General features: G+C 43.2%; 1 protein-coding gene across 3 annotated transcripts in view; it reads left to right on the forward strand.

The window, feature by feature from the left end:
- Positions 1-8,835: 8,835 nt before the first annotated feature.
- The window catches only part of Btrc (beta-transducin repeat containing E3 ubiquitin protein ligase), a 176,632-nt gene continuing 165,871 nt past the window's right edge, over positions 8,836-19,596 (forward strand). Inside the window, exon 1 of one of the 3 annotated variants that reach the window (XM_028776096.1) lies at positions 8,836-8,932. In XM_028776096.1, coding sequence (XP_028631929.1) covers positions 8,885-8,932 — 48 coding nt within the window. In that variant the 5' untranslated portion in view covers positions 8,836-8,884. The remainder of the gene's footprint in view (positions 8,933-19,596) is intronic. The other 2 variants (XM_028776094.1, XM_028776103.1) reach the window with 2 other exon arrangements.

The raw sequence follows: 19,596 nt of genomic DNA on the forward strand, positions 1-19,596 counted from the left end.
TCTTCTCCCAGCATCACAGGAAAAGGGTTTAGTGGCAAGTGTCTGTAATCTCAACACTTGGCAGGCAGACACCATGGTTGGGTACATAGCAAGTTGGATCAACGGGAGCTATGAGATCTTGTGTCAGGAAAAAAAGTCCAGAGATACACTGCCCACATCACCACTTTGCCCATGAAGTGACCTGTGACATTAAATTCAGAAATGACCTCATTGCAAAAAAGCACAACCATAATATCACCATTGACTTCTGTACTGGGTAAAGACAAAATCTTCCAAGCCAGTGATGTTTGACCTTGGTCACTTTCTCTGAACAAGTGACAATTTTAAGAAAGTGATGCCAGTCCTTTCTATATAGGAAAAGGATGTATGTGGGAGAGAGCTTGGCTCGCAGTGAGCTGTTTTTGATCCTGATTACCATTTTGCAGAACTTTAGTCTAGAATCTTTGGTTGTCTTAAAGGACATAACATCACTGGAGTTGCCAGTGCGCTACTATCTACCAGGTCTCATCACTACTCCCCTGAAGGAAGCCGGAATGTGTGGCTGCGGTTATGGTACACTCAGTCTGTAGTCTCTTTCTCTGCAGCATGATCCACTCCTTCCCCCTTAGACATGCCTTCTCTGGCCTCTCCTCTCCTTTTCTCATTCCCCCAAGTTCCAGAGACTGTCTGTTCTGCAGGCTCCCTGGTGATTGCATGAATACAGCCTACATTACACACTGCCTCCTGTGCCTTGTGCCCTGTACCGCTTGCACTCACTATCCCAATCAATAATACTTATCTAAGGCTGAGTTACTATCGAGGATGATGGCTTGTGCCTGTAATCTTAACACTTGGGAAGCTGGACACAGAGGATTGCTTTGGGTTGAAGCCTGCCTGGATTTTGTAGCAAATTCCAGGTTAGTTTGGACTACAGAGTGAGATCCTGTCTCAATAATAAAACTGCTAGGTTTTTGATAGGTTGTCATAGTAAAACATCTACACGATTAGCAATGACAAATCTGTCTCTTTCTGTTGTTGTTTTGGTCTTCTTTTTTTTCTTTCTGTTGTTTTTGAGATAGGGTCTTTTCACTAGTCCTGGCTATCTTTAAGCTTGCTATGTAGACCAGGATGGTCTCAAACTCACAGAGATCTGCCTGGTTCTGCCTCCAGAGTGCTGAGATTAAAGGTGTGTGCCCCATACCCAGGCTGAGGTCTGTCTCTTGGTCCATGCCTGTAGCACATTCTCTCCTTGTTTGACCACTCTGGGGCTCCCTTACCTTCCTTACCTTTGTTTAAATCTCTTTATTTGGCTTTTAAGATGTTCATCCTATTTCCTCCCATTTCTCTAGCCTCACCTTGCACGTTCCCTGATGAGGTGTCTCTGCTCCCAATCTTCCCCATCCCTATCCTCCGGCTTTGTTGGTCATTTGCAGTGCTGGATGACATCTTTTCCCCTTTATCCATATTCACGTTCTCTTCATTTTTTGGGGGGGGGTTTGGTTTTTCGAGACCATATTCATGTTCAAGATTCTTTTTTTGTTTGTTTTGCTTAATAATAGAGCCTCAGACTCACCCTGGTTGGCCGTGAATTCCTGATGATCCTGTCCCTACCTTCTGAGAGCTGGGATTGTAGGAGTTCACTGCTGTGCCAGCTTCAAGGTTCAATTTCAACTACACTTAAAAAAAAAAAAAACAACTTAGCAGGCAGAGCTGGAAAGATGGCTTCACAGTGAAGAGTGTTTGCTGTTCTTGTGGAATTCATTTTCTAGCATTCATGACAGACAGTTCACAGCTGCTTATAACTCCAGCTCCAGGGCATCCAACATCTTCTGGTGTCTGCAGGCATATACACAGACACATTAAAAAAATGCACACACACACACATTCACACACACGGGGTTTACCAGGAAGCTTAATGATCTGAGTTCTATTCCTGGCCCTATATAGTAGAAAGAGAATTACCTCCTGCAAGCTGTCCTGTGACCTCTACACCATGCCAGGTGTGCCCACCCCACAAAATAATTAAAGTTTTTCCTCTTTCTTTCTTTCTTTCTTTCTTTCTTTCTTTCTTTCTTTCTTTCTTTCTTTTTAAAAAAATTTAAGACAGAGTTTCTCTGTGTAACACTGACTGTCCTGAAACTTGTTCCTTAGACCAGGTTGGTCTCAAACTCAAAGAGATCTGCTTGGCTCTGCCTCCTGCATGCTGGCATAAAAGGCATGTGCCACCACTGCTGTGCTTTAAAAGTAATTTTTAAAATTGGAAAAAAATCCCATAAATCATACATACATACATACATACATACAGACAGACACACACACACACACACACACAGAGAGAGAGAGAGAGAGAGAGAGAGAGAGAGAGAGAGAATCAAGCAAATGGCAAATGAGCACCTGTAACTTAGGAACAAGGTTGGGGTGGATGTGGGACTCATGCAAGAGAAGTAATTGGTGTGGAATAGAGAGAGTCGAAGAGACATTTGATGAACTGGTGACATCAAAATACTAAAATCAAGGAGCACTGGAGTCTTCTGTAGAAAGTTAGAGGACGACAGTATGTCCAGCAGGATCTAGGGTTCTCATGGTAGAAGCCCAATTTCTGACAAAGTGGAGTCTAAGTATTTCTTTCTTTCAAGACAGTGTCTCACTATGTAGCCCTAGCTATTCTGGAACTTACTACATAGACCAGGCTGGCCCCTTGCCTTCCTAGTGTTGAGTGCTGAGGTTAGAGGTATGCGTCACCATGTGCAGTACTTGTTTTAGATTAAATTTATTTTTATTGTATAAGCATATGAGTGTTTACCTGAACACATGTCTGGATTACAGATGATTGCAAATAGCCATGTAGGTGCTGGGAACCAAATGCAGGTCCTCTGGAAGCAAAGCCAGTGCCCCTAAATGGCTAAGCTATCTCCATCCTCGTAATTTGTTTTTAAACTTTTATTGATTTGTGTTTGAGAGGTCTTGGTAAGAAGCCCTGAGTGGTCTAGGATTTGCACCATTTCTCCCTGTCTTCCATGTGCTGAGATTATAGGTGTGTGTCACCATGCCTTTTTCTCTGTGTAGTATAGTATCTGCCTGTGCACACGTGTGTTTCCACTCCTTTGTACACATTCATGTGGAAGCCAGAGGTCTACAAGCATCTGCAAGAGGAAGTCAAGCATTTACCTCTAAGTGTTCTACACCTCTTTTGCTGTTGTTTGCTTATTTATTTATTTGAGACAGGGTCTCACTCTTTAGTTCTGGCCGTCCTGAAGCTTACTATGTAGGTAGACCCGGCTGTCCTCAAACTCAGAAATCTGACTCCAGAGTGCTTTCTTTTGTTTTTGTTTGTTTGTTTGTCTGTCTTTAGAGACAATGCTTTTCTGTATAGTTCTGGCTGTACGAGAGCTCACTCTGTAGACTAGGCTGGCCTTGAACTCAGGGATCCACCTGCCTTTGCCTCCTGAGTGCTGAGGTTAAAGACATGTGCCACCACTCCCGGAGAGTGCTTAATTTTTCAATATTTACTTTGTTTTTTTGGTTACATGTATGTGTGCATTACATGTATGTCTGAATGTATGACAGTGCTGAAGAGCAAGCCCAGGCCCTCAGACATTCCAAGCAAGTGCCCCAAAGCTGATTTATACTCAGCTCACAAGTGCATACATTTTAGAATCTCCAGATGTCAGAGGCCAATACCAGGAATGGTAGTCCAATGTTTGTTATCCTAATACTCAGGAGGTAGCCAGGGTCATCTTGGCAATGATAAAAATAAGTTTGGGGTCAAAAAGGAAGAGACTGTCTCTACTCTAGATGAAGGGGATGTTGGGATGATGGAGACAGGAAGTGCACAGAGACAGGAAATGCATTTGGTATTCTAAATCACATGGTGACTCAGTCTTTTCCCCATTGGTTGGGGGCCAATCTCACAGTCTGAATTTAATCTGAAGAGAAAATCTAGGAAAGGGAAAGGGTTGTTCTAAGGAGAAAGGGGTCAGGGCCCCAGGCTATCAAATTCCTGGAATACAAGTGGACTTTTGTGTAAAAAAAAAAAAAAGGGTTTACTGATTGGGGAAGAGATTAAAACATTTGCATAAAAGTTTTACCGAGAGTAAGGGTAAAAATATTTGAATTCTTTATCCTAAACAAATATTTTATAGTATTTGGTAGAAAAGACTCATATTTGATATTTCTGTATGCCCGGAACCCTCTCTTAACTTTCTTGGAATGAGAGCATTTAGCTCCTGTTCAATTTGAATAGCTTGTTTCAGCACAAGGACTCCCACCCTGATGAATAACATCTAAAATCCTCTTGGTTTTCTGCTCTCCACCCACTCCACACCCCTGCCCCCAGGCTTGGCAGTCTGATTCCCAATAAGCCTTTCTTTCTACTTATGGAGTAGTTTGGAGGTTTCACTGTATGACATATATATATATGTGTGTGTGTGTGTACAAATATATATATATATGTAAATGTTTTTAAAGAGCATCGGAGCTGGAAGATGGTAATGCATGCCTTAATCCCAGCAGCACTTGGGAGGCAGAGGCAGGTGTTTGAGGCTAGCCTGGTCTAAAGAGTGAGTTCTTGAACAGCCAGGGCTACACAGAGAAACTGTCTTGGAAAACAAAATAAAGCAACAACAACAAAAACCCAAAAACAACCCCCCCCAAAAAAAGAGGATCAGAGAAGTTTAGCTAATTACAACCAATTAACCAATAAAAGGATGAGCTAGAAATAGCTCTCTAGTTCTTTTCTCCTGTTGGAGGGAGTGAATTTAGGGACTGACACATACTAAGAATTAGTCTCCTCAGGTCTCTTTCCTCTGATCCAAAAAGTTTGCTTAAACTGGTTGGCTACAAAGGTTATATCAAAGCAAGTCTCTAGTCTGGGCTTTGTGTTTTAATACCTGTGATTACAGCTTTTATGAGGCTAAAGCAGGAAGATTTCAAGTTCAGTCAGGATGGAGATAAATTACAAGACTGCCTCGAAGAAGAAAAGCTAGAGCGGTGTGGTGCATGCCTTTTTGAGGCAGCCTGGTCTAGAAAGCAAGTTCCAGGACAGCCAGGAACAGAAAGAAAGAAAGAGAGAGAGAGAGAAAGAAAGAAAGAGAGAGAAAGTGTAATTTTACAAGATGCGAGGAAAATCACCGTTAATATAATTAAAGCAAGGTTTTTTTTTTTTTTTAATTAATGTACTCAGGCTGCCCCCACTCCCAGGATAGGTTCAAAAGGTCAGCATGTAGGAAAGATAAGGTTTTTATAGCTCAGGGTTAGGGAGTTTCCAAATGGGGGATTTGGCAGGCAAATAGGCAGGATTACAGATACAGAATATAACAAGGTGGTCCTAACAAGAGCTGTTACTAGACCAGCTGTCATGGAACTCAATTTGTAGACCAGGCTGGCCTAGAACTCACAAAAGATCTACCTGCCTCTGCCTCTTGAGTGTTGAGATTAAAGATGCCTGGATATAATAGCCTTGAAACAAAGGTAGGGTTGCAAGATGGTCATAACAATTTCAAACAAAGACATGGTTGCCATTTTCTGGAACAGGCAGTACAGAACCATTTGTAGTTAAAATTACAGGTGAGGCATAGCCCAATCCTGCAAAAACATATAAACAGGAATAGACCTAATTTGTCTTTAGCCTAATTTGTGTTTTAAGCCTAAAATGGAGGTAGGTTGGTTCATCAAAATGTCCTTAACTTGGATTTATCGATTTAACATGAAAGGTGGTTTTTGGTTTTGTTTGCTTTTGAGAAAATGCCACATAGTTCAGGCTGGTCCCAAGTTCCTGATCCTGGGTTCTAGGATTAAAAGTATGCACCTCCAAACCAACCTGTAAGTAGCCAATTTTAACAAAGATTAGCTTTATTTTTTTTTCTTTTTGTGGCCAGTCCCTGACAGTTTCCTTTGAATTCATATGTACATGAGTGTTTTAGCAAGTGGAGCCTTTAAAACAAACCTCTTGGTTAGCAGGTGTTAGTGGTGCATACTTTACATTCCAGCACTCAGGATGGGGAATCTCTGATTTTGAGACCAACTTGGTCTACAGAACAAGTTCCTGGGCTATAGAGAGAGTTACCCAATTTGCTTTACCAACTCTCACTTTCTACATGAGTGGACAGAGAAGGCTGCAGACCCCCTGCCAGTCCTTCTTTGTTGTTTTGCTTTGTTTTTTAAGATAGGGTTTCTCTGTGGAACCATGATTGTCTTGGAACTTGCTCTGTAGACCAGGCTGGCCTTGAACTCAGAGATCTGCCTGCCTCTGCCTCCCGAGTGCTGGGATTAAAGTCATATGTCACAATGCCTGGTTTCTTATAAATTACTAATGTAAAATTTCTAGTTATGGGCATAAAGTGACAGTGGCAGCAGCTGTGATTGATGTTACTACTTTTAAAAAGAAAGGCTCCCATTCGTAGTATAGGCTAATCTGGAATTCAACTATGCAGATCAGGTTGGTGTTGGCTTCTGCAGCACCACTGCAGGCTAATTGGTCTTCCTTTAACCTGTAGAGTAAGTATATTTGCCTTCTGTCAAAACTAAATTGGTCTAGTGAGATGGCTCAGTAGGTAAAGGCATTTGCTACCAAATCTAATGATCTAAGTTTGATCCCTGGGACTTACACTGTGGAAGAAGAGTAATAACTTGTTTGTTTCTTTGTTTGAGACTTGCTTTTGAAAAGAATAAACCTTTTTTTTTTTCAAGACAGGGTTTCTCTGTGTAGCCCTGGCTGTCCTGGAACTCACTCTGTAGACCAGGCCGGCCTTGAACTCAGAAATCTGCCTGCCTCTGCCTCCCAAGTGCTGGGATTAAAGGCGTGCACCACCACAGCCCGGCTTTTTTTCTTTTCTTTTCTTTTTTAAGAATAAACCTTTTTGAGCCTCCTGGCATATAGAGGCTGAAGCCAGGCCATCCGTGCTCCAGGAACTTAGCTGACTACAAAAGGGCAGAGCCAAGAATGCAGGTCATCTGGTTCATAGGCTTTGGGCTCTGGGTTCTAGGAACTGGTTGACCATAAAGAAAATACCAGTCATCTGGGCTGTTCCAAGGACTGGCTGGCCACATGATAGATGATTAAACAAGATTAAATTCTTAAAAAAATAAGTACACAGGGTGTGTTTCCCACATGATCGAATGGACTGGGGACCTTCCACTGTTTTTATGATACTGTCGATGTTCTTATGATTCCCCCTTACCTCCTGGATTGTACCCCCCTAGTTTGTGGTTTTCTCCTTTAAATACCCCTTGCTCCTGAGCCTCGAGATCGACACTCTTCTTGTGAGTCTCAGCCTCAGCCGGCTGATACCCCAAAATCTGGAAATATAGCCTTTTGTGGTTTGCAGCGTGATTCTGGGTAGTCGTAATCTCCTGTGGCTTGAGTGGTGTCTCCCCACTCCGGGGGCCTTACACTTTCACCTTGTAGCTCTGGCTGTCCTGAAACTTCCTATGGACTTCCTTGTGGACCTCAAACTCACCAGCTATCCCCTGAACTCCACAAGCCATGCGCACCTACATATACACAAAATAAATTTTAAAAAGTAAAACACAAAACAAAAACCAAACCCAGAACCAACCAACCAACCAATCAACCAATCAACCAGAAAAAGAAAGAACAGAAACCTAGCCAAAATTGGTTGTTGTGTTATTCCTAAGTGCTATTCTCTAAGGCCTGTTTTCCTGCCTATGATGATCTCATAATTAAAGATCTACTTTAGGCGAGGCACAGTAGTGGCTGCAGGTCATCAGGTGGGTGCTGGAAATCGAACCCAGGTTCACTGCAAGAGTAGCAAGTGCTCTTAACCACTGAGCCCATATACCCAGCTTTTTATGTTGGTTCTAGAGACTTGAACTCAGGTCCTTGTCCTTTCACGGGAAACACTCTTATCTACTGAGGCATCTCCTCAGCTTCATCTTCTCTCTCTCTTTTGTATTTTTCAAGACAGGGTTTCTCAGGATAGCCTTTGCTGTCCTGGAACTCACTCTGTAGACCAGGCTAGCCTCAAACTCACTAGATCTACCTGCCTCTGTCTTTGCCTCCCGAGTGTTGGGACTAAAGACATATGCCACCACACCCTGTCCATTTCGGGCTTTTATGGCCAAAGACACTACTTATAGGCTTCATTGATGGTCATTGTATTTCTTTATGCAACACAGGGCTTAGATCTCAGGGTTAGCAATGGTAGTCCATACTTTCTGAGTGCTAAACTCAAGGTTTCCTGGAACAAGTTCTATCTGCTCCTAGCTGGCTCTGGGAGAGAAAAGGCTCTTCAGAAACGAGAGGCAATAATAGCTTAGGAGGACTTCGGAATCTTGCATTGATGTTGAGGCTGCTGTTACATGCACACTTGGTTCAGAGTCTCTAGGTCTCAGTCTTTCCGCAGATGCCCGATGTATGAACTTTAGTAGGGTCTGGTTCTCTAAAATCACAATTAGGGAGGCCCAAGGATCTTGGGTTCTCTGTTTTTCCAGTATTTGGAATACAGAGGAAGCACCAGTCGCCATCTTGCTATCAAATGCCAGGAGAGCAGCTACTGGCGTCGTTTGGTAACCACGGTGACATTCTGGCTTTGCCTTCTTAAAGGCTGAAAACTACAATTCCCATTAGCCTACTTCCCCTCCGGGCTCTCGAGTCCTTTACATTTGGCTTGCACATAGCCGCGACTCTACGCAGTGATCCGTGGGAGTTGCTGTTCGCCGCGAGGCCTCGCCTTTTGCCGCTCCAGCCTCCAGAACTACAAGTCCCGTGAGGCAGCGGAGCGCGCACGCGCAGAGCCGCGGTCTTCCTCGGGCCCCCTGCCAGTGCCAGGAGGTAAAGAGAGGGCGGGGGAAGGAAGAGGAGGCGGGATCCGGGCGCTGCGTTGGCTGCGGCCTGGCACGAAAGGGGCGGCCCCGGCGGAGAGCAGACCCAGTAGCCCGGGCGATTATGGACCCGGCAGAGGCGGTGCTGCAGGAGAAAGCGCTCAAGTTTATGGTGAGGAGACGGTGCGGGCAGGGGACTAGTGGAGATGGCAGCGTTGGCACGTCGCTGAGCTTAGGCCTGGGTCACCCGCTCACCGCAGGAGGGGGCAGTGGGACTCGGGGCCAAGGCCGGTGGCGAGGGCGGAGGGAGGGACTGGACGGGAGCTTGGGGGAGGGGGCAGGAGGGTGCAGAGGGGACCCTGGGGTGGGGGCAGCAGCTCCGCCATCTTGTGGAAGAGAGGCCAAGTGACAGCGGGAGCTCATTCGAGGTGGGGGCTCCTGGCGGCACGCGGGGCCCCAGAGGGAAAGGGGCGTGGGGGCAGTTACTCAAGAGCGGAGGAACCCGGGTGGAGAGACGCCTATGGACGCTGGCAGAGGCCTTCCCGGTGTCAGGGTTACGGGTAAGGCCTGGGAGAGGAGGTGCATTCAGGAGTGGGGAATAGTGGAGATAGGATAATGGCAAGACAGACACTGCGGGTAGGGGGAAACTCGGCAGGGCTCGAAATTGGTGGGTTTAACGGCGAAGGAGGGAAAGCCTAGGCTGGGGAGGAAAGTAGTTTTGGCTAGCCTTTGCCTAAGGGCTAAGGGTGGAATCCCAGTTGGCCAAACTAATGTTGGCAAACTCTGGAAGAGGCCTCATTTAAGAAGATAAGGACTCAGACCTAGGGCTATGGTGACAGTTCCTGGGAGAGAAAGACAGTGTTGATTGTGATCTAGAATTACAAATATCAGAAAGGAGATACGTGCTCTGTTTTGAAGGAGAGGGGCAAAATTATTTGTGGTAAGGTCGAAGTGATGAAAGAAATGTAGTTACAGGTGAGTGGGGACAGGATTAATATCCAATAGGAGAAAGCAAAACAAAACTTGGGCCTTCAGTGGTGAGGTAGTAAAATGTGGAGGAAACCAGGTGCTGTATCACTTTCCCTGAGAGGAAAGGAAAGGCCTTGGAGAAATGTTCAGAGATGTGAAGAAATTCTAGAGGAAGGATGTAGGGAATAGAGAAAGTGAGGTAAGTCAGGATTGGTGGTTGCCCATGAGTTTTAGTACAGAGTGAGCATTGCATTTTTAGGGTCTGTGTAAACCCCTTAGGCCCTGTTTCTTTAACTTTGTATTGGTGGTTTTCCTTTGCTGTGCTTGTGTTTGGCAACTGTGACCAGTCTGATATTTGATGCCTTTATCTGATGCTTTCTTGTATATCCTAGGTGTAAACCAGCCTCTAGTTACATCTAAAGAATGATGGGATGCATAGATTTTTTTTTTTTAAGCTTAACAAGTGGTCGTAGGGATATTGTATTACCTTTAATCAAGTTTAATCAAGTCTTGTTTTTTTTCCCCCAAGAAGTAATTGTAACCCATCATTCCAAATAGCATTCCCTTATTGAATAGTTTTTTGTGTCTTTGCCTAAAATGCCATAACAAATTTGATAAACATAGACACCAACTTAGTTAAAATTAGGTTTTAAATCGCCCAATTCATATTTATAGAAGCCGCTCAAACTTAAGTTTTTATTTTGGGGACTGGAGAGATTACTCAGCAGTTAAGATCATTGCTGCTCTCCTAGAGGATGAAGTCTTGATTCCTAGCACCCACATGGCTGCTCACAGTGGTTTGTAACCCAGTCCCAGGGGATCCTCCCTCCAGCCTCTTGTGGACTACCTTGAACACCAGGCACGTGAGCAGTGCACAGACATACATGCAGATAAAACATCCATACACATAAAATAAATGAATGAACGAATGGATGAATGAAATAAGTAAAATATATTAAAAAGATAAAATTTTAGCCAGGCTGTGTGGTGTGCCCCTTTCATCCCAGCACTTGTGAGGCAGAGGCAAGAGTGATTTCTGAGTTCAGGTGTACAGTATGAGCTCTAGGGACAGCAGAGTACATAGAGAACACCTGTCTCTAAAAACCAAACAACAAAGAAATTACTTTGTATTAGTACTTTCAGAAACACAAGTTTTTCATTCACAAATTTTTTTTTTTTTTTGGTTTTTTGAGACAGGGTTTCTCTGTGTAGCACTGGCTGTCCTGGAACTCACTCTGTAGACCGGACTAGCCTCGAACTCTTGAACTCAGAAATCCGCCTGCCTCTTCCTCCCAAGTGCTAGGATTAAAGGCATGCGAAACCACTGCCCGGCCATTCACAAAATTCTATTGAACCTGAAGATGTTTCTTGAATTTCTCTCCTGTGTTGACCTTCTAAAATATTAAGAGACCCCAGGTCTGGAATTGTGGCTAATACCTTATTATCCAGTACTAAAGAAGCTGAGGTAGGGTGGGCAAGGTGGCCTACACCTGGGCAGTACTAAAGAAGCTGAGGTAGGGTGGGCAAGGTGGCCTACACCTGGGCAGGTAGGTAGATCTCAGTTTGAGACCAGCCTGGTTTACATAGTGAGTTCTAGGACAGCCAAAGGCACATAGTAAGAACCTATCTCAAACATAAAAAAGGAAAAGAAGAAGAGGAAGATAAAGATGACAAGCATGGGGACAAGGAGGGAAGAATATTGTCAGTGTGAAAGCCAGCTTGAGCTACATAAGGAATTAGACCCTGTTTCAAAAGAAACAAACAAAAACAAAAAACAAAACAGACAAGCTAGGTGTGGTGATGAATGTCTGTAATCCTGGCACTTGGGAGCCAGGGCAGATGGATCTGGAGTTAAGTCCTCCTGGGCTACTTGAGACCCTGTTTACAAACAAACAAATCAGCAAAGAGACCTTGAAATCTTGGGGGAGGGGATGGAAATAAGTCAAAGTTGCTTTTATCCCCTCAGCCAGTTTGGAGTTGTAAGTCAAAAAAGTGCTCAGTTTAGAGGGTTTCCTCTGAAGAGGAACCTGACATTGAATCAGATCTATGGAATAATGAGACGTGGAGATCATAAAGAGACATTGTGAGATCACCCTCTTCTGCTCCCTGTGAGCCTCAGCCTAGGAACGTTCTGAGCTCCCTCAGCTCTGCTCTGTGCCAGTGAGTTAGGTGTTGACAGGGGCTGACTTGGAGATGGCTAAGTGCTGGTTTGCAGTTTTGAGGGCACCACACATTATTGAGTGTTGAGTCAGTTACAGGGAGAAGCTAAGTTTTCCTTTAAATTTGGCTGCTTTCTCTTTTGACCTTGCCTGCAGTTGTGGCTGCTTTTTGAGAAAAGGCCATTACTGGAAGAGAGTGGCTAAGAAGGACACCTCAATAAGAGAGGCAGAGCTGGAGAGTTATGATTCTCTTTCAGCTCAGTCACACCCTTATTATGAATCTGAGTAAGTCACATTGTCCCCTCGGTACCATTTACCCCACTATACCGTGTCTTTCTGTTTAGAGTCAAATTTAAGATAGAGAAGGTATTTTATTTGAGCTTGCATCAAGTAATTAATGCATAGTACATAGTGGAAGGTTGTCCTTTAGTCAAACTGAATTTTTTTTTTTTTTTTGGTGTTTCCTTTCAGTTGATAATAACAAGCTTGCTAATTTTTTTCTTTTCTTTCTTTTTTTTGTTTTGTTTTGTTTTGTTTTTTTCCAGACAGGGTTTTTCTGTGTAGTCCTGGCTGTCCTGGAACTCACTCCGTAGACCGGGCTGGCCTCGAACTCAGAAATCCACCTGCCTCTGTCTCCCAAGTGCTGGGATTAAAGGCGTGAGTTTCAATGAATTGTTCTTAATGCTACCACAAATTTCAAGACACATGGTCTTGCCCTCTGTGAAAAGTAGTGGAAGCTGAATCTTTAACTTCTGAAAGCAGATCACTGAGAAGAGAGCAGTAGTTTGCATGAAGCAGTCGGCATGCTTCATCTCTCAGGAAAGATAGGGCCTGGAAGACAGCCTTAGCAGCAAAGTGAAGTTGATGGAGAGGAGCCAGGCCACACGAATACCTGTGGGGAAATAAAACGATACGCTAAGGAAGAGACAGTGTGTTTAAGAAATAGATAGGATAAATGTATTCTTTTCCAGCCAGTCCCAAGATCAAGCAGGAAAAGTAAATTTTTTTTATTTATTTATTTTCGAGACAGGGTTTCTCTGTACAGCCCTGGCTGTCCTGGAACTTACCCTGTAGACCAGGCTGGCCTCGAACTCAGAAATCCACCTGCCTCTGCCTCCCAAGTGCTGGGACTAAAGACATACACCACCACTGCCCGGCAAGGAAAAGTAATTTTAAGATTTCTTTTTAAAAGTATTTTATGTATCTGTATGCTTTGTGTGCATGTGCATCTATCTGTGTACTAGAAGAGGTCATCTGATCCCATGAGGCTACAGTTACAGATGGTCGTGAGCCACCATATGGGTGCTGGGAATTAAACTCAGGTACTCTGAAAGAGCAGCCAGTTCTCTTAACTGTTGAGCCATCTCTCCAGCCCTAAGATGTGTTTTTGTTTGTTTATTTGTTTGTTTTTTGCTCCTTTTTTTCCCCTTGTTTTCAAGACAGGTTTCTCTCTAGTCCTGGATGTTCTAGAACTCACTCTGTAGACCAGGCTGGCCTCAAACTCAGAGATCCTTCTGCCTCTGCCTCCCAAGTGCTGGGATTAAAGGTGTGCACCACCACCTCCTGGCTAAGACACTTTTTTTTCCCTTAAATAGCTAGTAAGCAAAATAGCTTAAAAAGGCGAACATTGCTGAATATACTGATACATAACTGTATTCCTAACATGTAGGAGGCAGAGATGGGAGTATCCCGGGCTTGGGGCTAGCCTTAGTTCATATAAGGTTCAAAGCCTGCATCTTACTGTATGAACATTTAAATATGGTGGCTTGTGCTCCAGTGAGTATTCCAGGAAATAAGAGGTAGAAGCTGTGTAGTCCTCTTGTGCTAGATTTGAAATTCAAGAGAAAATTTATAATGTCATTATGGTCTAGTCCAGTCAAGGTTATCTAAAATCAGGGCTGCTGAGATGGGCATGACTTCTACCTCTTAATATGAAGGGTACCATTAATGAACAGGAAGGAAGACTTCCTGGGGTTGTCCTCTGTGCTCTACTACGGTAAATGCTATTTTAGTTGGGTGTTCAGGCTACATATATGAATGGGATCAGCCATGTTTGTGGGTAATATACAGAATGCTTGGGTTCACATCATTGTTTGATGTGAACTTTTCAGGAAACTAAGAGGATCTCCTTCATTAGTTGCTTCAAACATAATGAGTAGAAATGATACTGAGTAAATTAATATGATTTAGTAATTTTTTTTAATTTTGTGTGTGTGCCTGGGGTCAGCTTCAGATACCATTCCCCAGGGGCCATTAAGCTTTTCTAATTAAGATTCTCTGGAGCAAAGGTGGGTCGGGAACACATGTCCAATACAGCGTCCCAGTCACCATTGTCAGGGCACTCAGCAAGCTCACAGGTCAGCATCATTCTTTGTCCTGGCATCAGCATGTCTCACCCATCACTCTGGCAGCCACCATGCTCCTTCAGCATCCTGCAGAAAAAACACAAACATGGCCTCTTCCCCATATTACATACCTGATCGCGATCATGCCATATCCCAGTAAGTGGATCCTTTGTTTTACCTATGCATAAGTATGCCTAGTTGTAGAGTGCCATAGACACCCAGCAGAAATTTCCTTGGCATCCAAATATTTTTAAAGAAATTTAAAATAAAAAGAACATGATTTAAATAAATTTGTGGTGTACAGGGATATACCTTCCCCTTTTTTATTTTATGAAGATACTGTTTTAAAGTTCCATGGGCCCCTTCTACAGTTCCTTGTCCTTGACAGTTATAATGAATCCCAGTAATATGGGTAATACTAAATTGTTGCCAAAACTCAAACGCTCAACTGCAATAGCCAGTTTCATTATCTGTTTTTGTTTGTTTTTCTTTTTTTTTTATTATTGGATACTTTATCTACATTCTTTTTTTATTATTGGATATCTACTATATCTACATTTCAGATGTTATACCCTTTCCTCATTCCCACCCCCAGAAACCCCTCATCCCATCCTCCCTCCTCCTATTTCTATGAGGGCATGCCTCCACCCATCCACCCACTCCCACCTCCCCGCCCTTGAATTCCTCACTAGGGCATCCAACCTTCAAGGGACTGAGGCCCTTCTCTCCCACTGATGCCGGACCTAAGATGGGCTCAGCCTTATTTATGAAATTAAAATGGGGGAGAGGCAGAGAGCTTTTGGGGCTGCTTGGCAAGAATCTGACATGGGCCAAGTACAAGGAAATAGGCTGTTTAGCAGGAATATGACATTGGCCAAGGACAAAGAAGAGGGCTGCAGGCAGGAATCTGATATTAGGCTAAAACAAAGAAGTAATTTCAGGCAGGAATCTAAATCTTAGGCTAGAACAAAGAAATAATTTCAGGCAGGAATCTAAATTATTAGGCTAGAACAAAGAAGTAATTTGAGGTAGGATCTAAATATTAGGCTAGAACAAGAAAGGCTTCAGACGTGAAAATGACTTTGGGCTAGGACAGGGAAGTTGGTTCATATTTTGGTCATCCTGATAAGCCCTTAGAAATGGTGATCACGGGAGTGTTCACATTGGGTTTATTGTCTTGCTTGTTCTTTGACTATTTGTGTTTATTGTCTTTCTTGTTCCTTGACTATTTGCATCTATTGTCTTGCTAGTTCTCAACCTAGAACTGACCTTAATACTTGCATGTAATTAAAATGGTATAAAAGCAAAAAGGAGGAGAGGGGATGGGATAGGGGGTTTCTAGGGAGGGGAAATGGGGAAAGGAGATGACATCTGAAATGTAAATAAACAAAATATCCAATGTTGGGCAGTGGTGGTGCACGCCTTTAATCCCAGCACTGGGGAGGAAGAGGCAGGTGGATTTCTGAGTTCGAGGCCAGCCTGGTCTACAGAGTGAGTTCCAGGACAGCCAGGGCTACACAGAGAAACCTTGTCTCGAAAAACCAAACCAAACCAAAACAAACCAAAACAAAAGATCCTCTGGAGCATGGGGCTCACTTACCTTGGTAGGTGAGGATGAGTGGCTCGAGGGGCTCCAGGGTGGGGTTGGGTAGTGTCCCTGGGAATCTGTTCACCCCTACACTGGGATGCTTCCATGAATCAGCATGCCTAGTCCGTAAGCTTACCCAGCAGCCACTTAGCACTGAGCTCTCTTCCTGGGCTCAGCCTTCCTTTACTTACCTGAGAGACAGATGCGTAAAGGATAGAAAGACAAATTGTATCAAACACAATCATTTTGTTTGTTATAGGTGCGTTCAGTCTTGTCCCTGCATCCTTTTCCTATTGCTTGTTAACTGAGACAGGATCTCCATGTGTTGTCTAAAATACTCTCAAGTTCTTAGACTCAAGTGATCCTGCTTGAGTGTCATCGATGGAGCTGCAGGCACTTGGTACCACCCTTACCTTCCCATTTTAAATTAGTTCTTTCCTGGATTCTCTTATCTAAATATCAGGATATGAAATTATGACTTAATTTTTTAATGTGTAATCTTACATAATCCAGTTTGTCTTTGTAGCCCAGGATGGCCTTGAACTGGTCTCATTTCGAGATTATGTGTGATACCATCTTTGCTGTTTAAATGATAATTCTTTGTGCTTATTTCTGAGGTTTCTGTTTGTAATAGATGAATGAGTGGAAGTGAATTGCCAGGTAAACTTGGTGGTGTTAATGCAGGTACTGAGAAGGCTGAGGCAGAAGAATCCTCCATTTGAGGACAGTTTGGTTTATAGAATTCATTCAAGGCCAGTGTGGGTGACCTAGTGAGGTCTTGTCAAAATAAAAACTGAAAAGAAGGGCTGGATGGGTGTGATCCAAAGTGCTGGAAACCCGAGTTCAGTGCCTGAGGAGTATGGAGAGAAAGAAGTGGATTATTAAATATAAAGTAAAGATGTTATTTTAAATAGTTTTAGGAATTTTTTATTGCCAAATTATTGAACTTTCAAAAGAGATCATTTGTTATCTCTTATGTTTTAACCCTGAAGAAAGGAAGCAGATAAGAGATTTTTTTTTCTCTGCTGAAGGGAGGCAGGACATTATGCAAAACCTTGATCATATATAGATAAAACCGTTTGTCAATAGTACCCCAACAAAAATATCTGTGCTTTGGAATATAGCTCAAGGTAGATAGCTTGTTTAGCATGTACAGGCTCTGTGTTTGATACCCAGAAAACAAAAACAAAAAACAAAACAGCAGCAACAACAAATCACCCAAAGTCTTTATGATATCAAGATACTTTACAGTCTTACCTATTTTCCAGGGACACTATATTGTAACACAGAAGTATTTTATTCATATGAGGATCTGTTGAAGGTGAAATAGAAAATGTTTACTAAAGTTTAACATCTTAACAATAGTGTTGTCAATGAAAAGAAATGTAAAAACTAGAGATGAGTCCCCACCATCCAAACAAGACTTCTCCCCTTAGCAAGGCAGTTCCAGTATCCTAAAACAGGCAGTAGAGGGTCTGAAGCCTTTGGGAAAGGTCAATTGTATTTTAATGGTGTTGACCAATTTTCCATACTGGCCACCCAACACTTCAGGGATCTCTGGGTAGAGGAGTCTGATGCATATTCCTTTTAACTTCCCAAAGCCCAGTAGAGACCATCTTTACATGTGGCTCAGATAACAAAAGTAGAATAGGCAAGTTGAATTAATGTTGAACTAAGAATATGGTTGATCTCTGAGGCACTATCATCTTAGTATATTATTTCACTTCATTCTCCCAATAATCCTATGAGGCTGATTCAATACTATTATTTCTGTCATTTTTCACATAAGGAAACTAATTTCCAAGAAATTAAATAACTTGCTCAAAGTTACTCTGCTAACAAGGAATCTGAGATCAAACCCAGGCATCCTTACTTAGAGACCCTCACAGCATATGCCACCCCCCCTCGTGTGTACTTGTGTGTGTGTGTGTGTGTGTGTGTGCCCATTAGCAAGTGCACAGAGGCCAGAGGAGGACTATTAGTGTTCTTTACCATCTTCCTATTAAGCAGGGTCTCTCAGAACCTAGACCTTGCCATTTTTTAGCCAGGCTGTCAGTCCAGGTCCAAAGAATCCTCCCTCTGTCCTACTCAGAACTGGGAGTCTGAGGCAGTTGAAGACAGTTTTGCACTGTACAGTGTGGGTGCTGTGAATCAAACTCTTGTCTTCTATACACTCAACACACTTCTTTTTTTTTCATTTGCTGAGCCTTGACTTTTGTTTTTTTTGTTTGTTTTTGTTTTTGTTTTTCTTCTTCTTCTTTGAGTCAGAGTTTCTCTGTGTTATCAACTCTTACTGTCCTGGTGCTCTGTAGACCAAGACAGCTTCTGAGTGCTGGGGTCAAAGGTGTGTGCCACCTGACTGCCTTGAGCCTTGACTGTTATTACTTTAAAAAGCTCCATATATATTTTGCTTTCTGACTGTGGTTCTGCCTTTACTATTTTTCCAGCAGTTTTCTGCTCCTCAGTAAGGAAAGCACACTCGATCCTGCCATGGACACAGCACACAGGGAGCCGCCGTAGTCCCTGCTGACGTGCTGCTTTGTTTTAGACAGTCTCATAAGGATTATACAGCAAGAACCTCTCCAGGTCTGCCGGGCCACACACATCAGAGATTTTGGTGTTTTAAAAACCTTCTGGGTATAAAGGTAAACAATCCTATTGCCGAGGATTCAGGATACCTAGTTTTGGGGGCTAGAGAGATGGCTCAGTGTAACCACTGGTTGGTCTTCCAGAGGACCTGGGTTTAATTCCCAGTACCCATATAGCAGCTCACATGCAGGCATAAAATCAAAATAAATAAAAGAGTACAGGCCATATTATAGGAAGCCAATGGCGGTATGTCAAATGTTGGACTCTTGAGTGCCTCTTAGTACTTTTCCTAGAAGAGCACAGTACCACTGAGTCGCCCGCCTCTCTAACCCAGATGGCATGTTTTCTTGTTAGTCAGGTGCTAGCCTGAGAGTAGTTACTATCTGGACTTAACAGGTGTCTTTTCTGATCATTCTAATTACCAATGAGAATCTGAGATGATACAGTTGCCACATATCATCTACTAGTGTGTGTTATAGTTTGTTTTTCTCTGAAACAGGGTCTCATGTACCCCAGGATGGCGTTAGACTTGGTGTTGAGGATGACCTTACAGTTCTGATCCTACCCTCCACTTCCTGAGTGATGGGGTCATAGGCATATCCCACCATGTCCACTTTATGAAGTCCTGGGGATGAAAGTTAGGGTTTTGTCACCCTCAGCAAACACCCCATCTCCTGCTACCTCCCCAGCTCTGGCTAGTGCTATTTAGTAAAGTACCACAAAACATGTTTAGTGTGCAGTGACTGATGTTGTAAACTCGTAAGCATTGGGGAGATTATTTGATTCTGATGTGTGACTTAACTGTGTGACTGTTACATATTTTGGGATTCAGAAGAAACAGTGACTTCATAGAGAAAACCCTTCTATAGTCACAGAAATGGCTAAAAGAAGATCAGCTGGTCAAGAGCCTTTCAATCATTGTTTGTATATAATGACTGCCAAATATCATGACCACATGGTTAAGATGTAAGCAAAGTGGAAGGGAAAATAATTTGTACAATAATCTACATTAACAATGTATTTTTTCGCCGGGTGGTGGTGGCGGCACATGCCTTTAATCCCAGCACTTGGGAGGCAGAGGCAGGTGGATTTCTGAGTTCGAGGCCAGCCTGGTCTACAGAGTGACTTCCAGGACAGCCAGGGCTACACAGAGATACCCTGTCTCGAAAAACCAAAAAAAAAAACC

Source organism: Grammomys surdaster, unplaced genomic scaffold, assembly GCF_004785775.1.
Source record: "Grammomys surdaster isolate TR1022 unplaced genomic scaffold, NIH_TR_1.0 66, whole genome shotgun sequence".
In the NCBI taxonomy this organism is placed as follows: Eukaryota; Metazoa; Chordata; class Mammalia; order Rodentia; family Muridae; genus Grammomys; species Grammomys surdaster.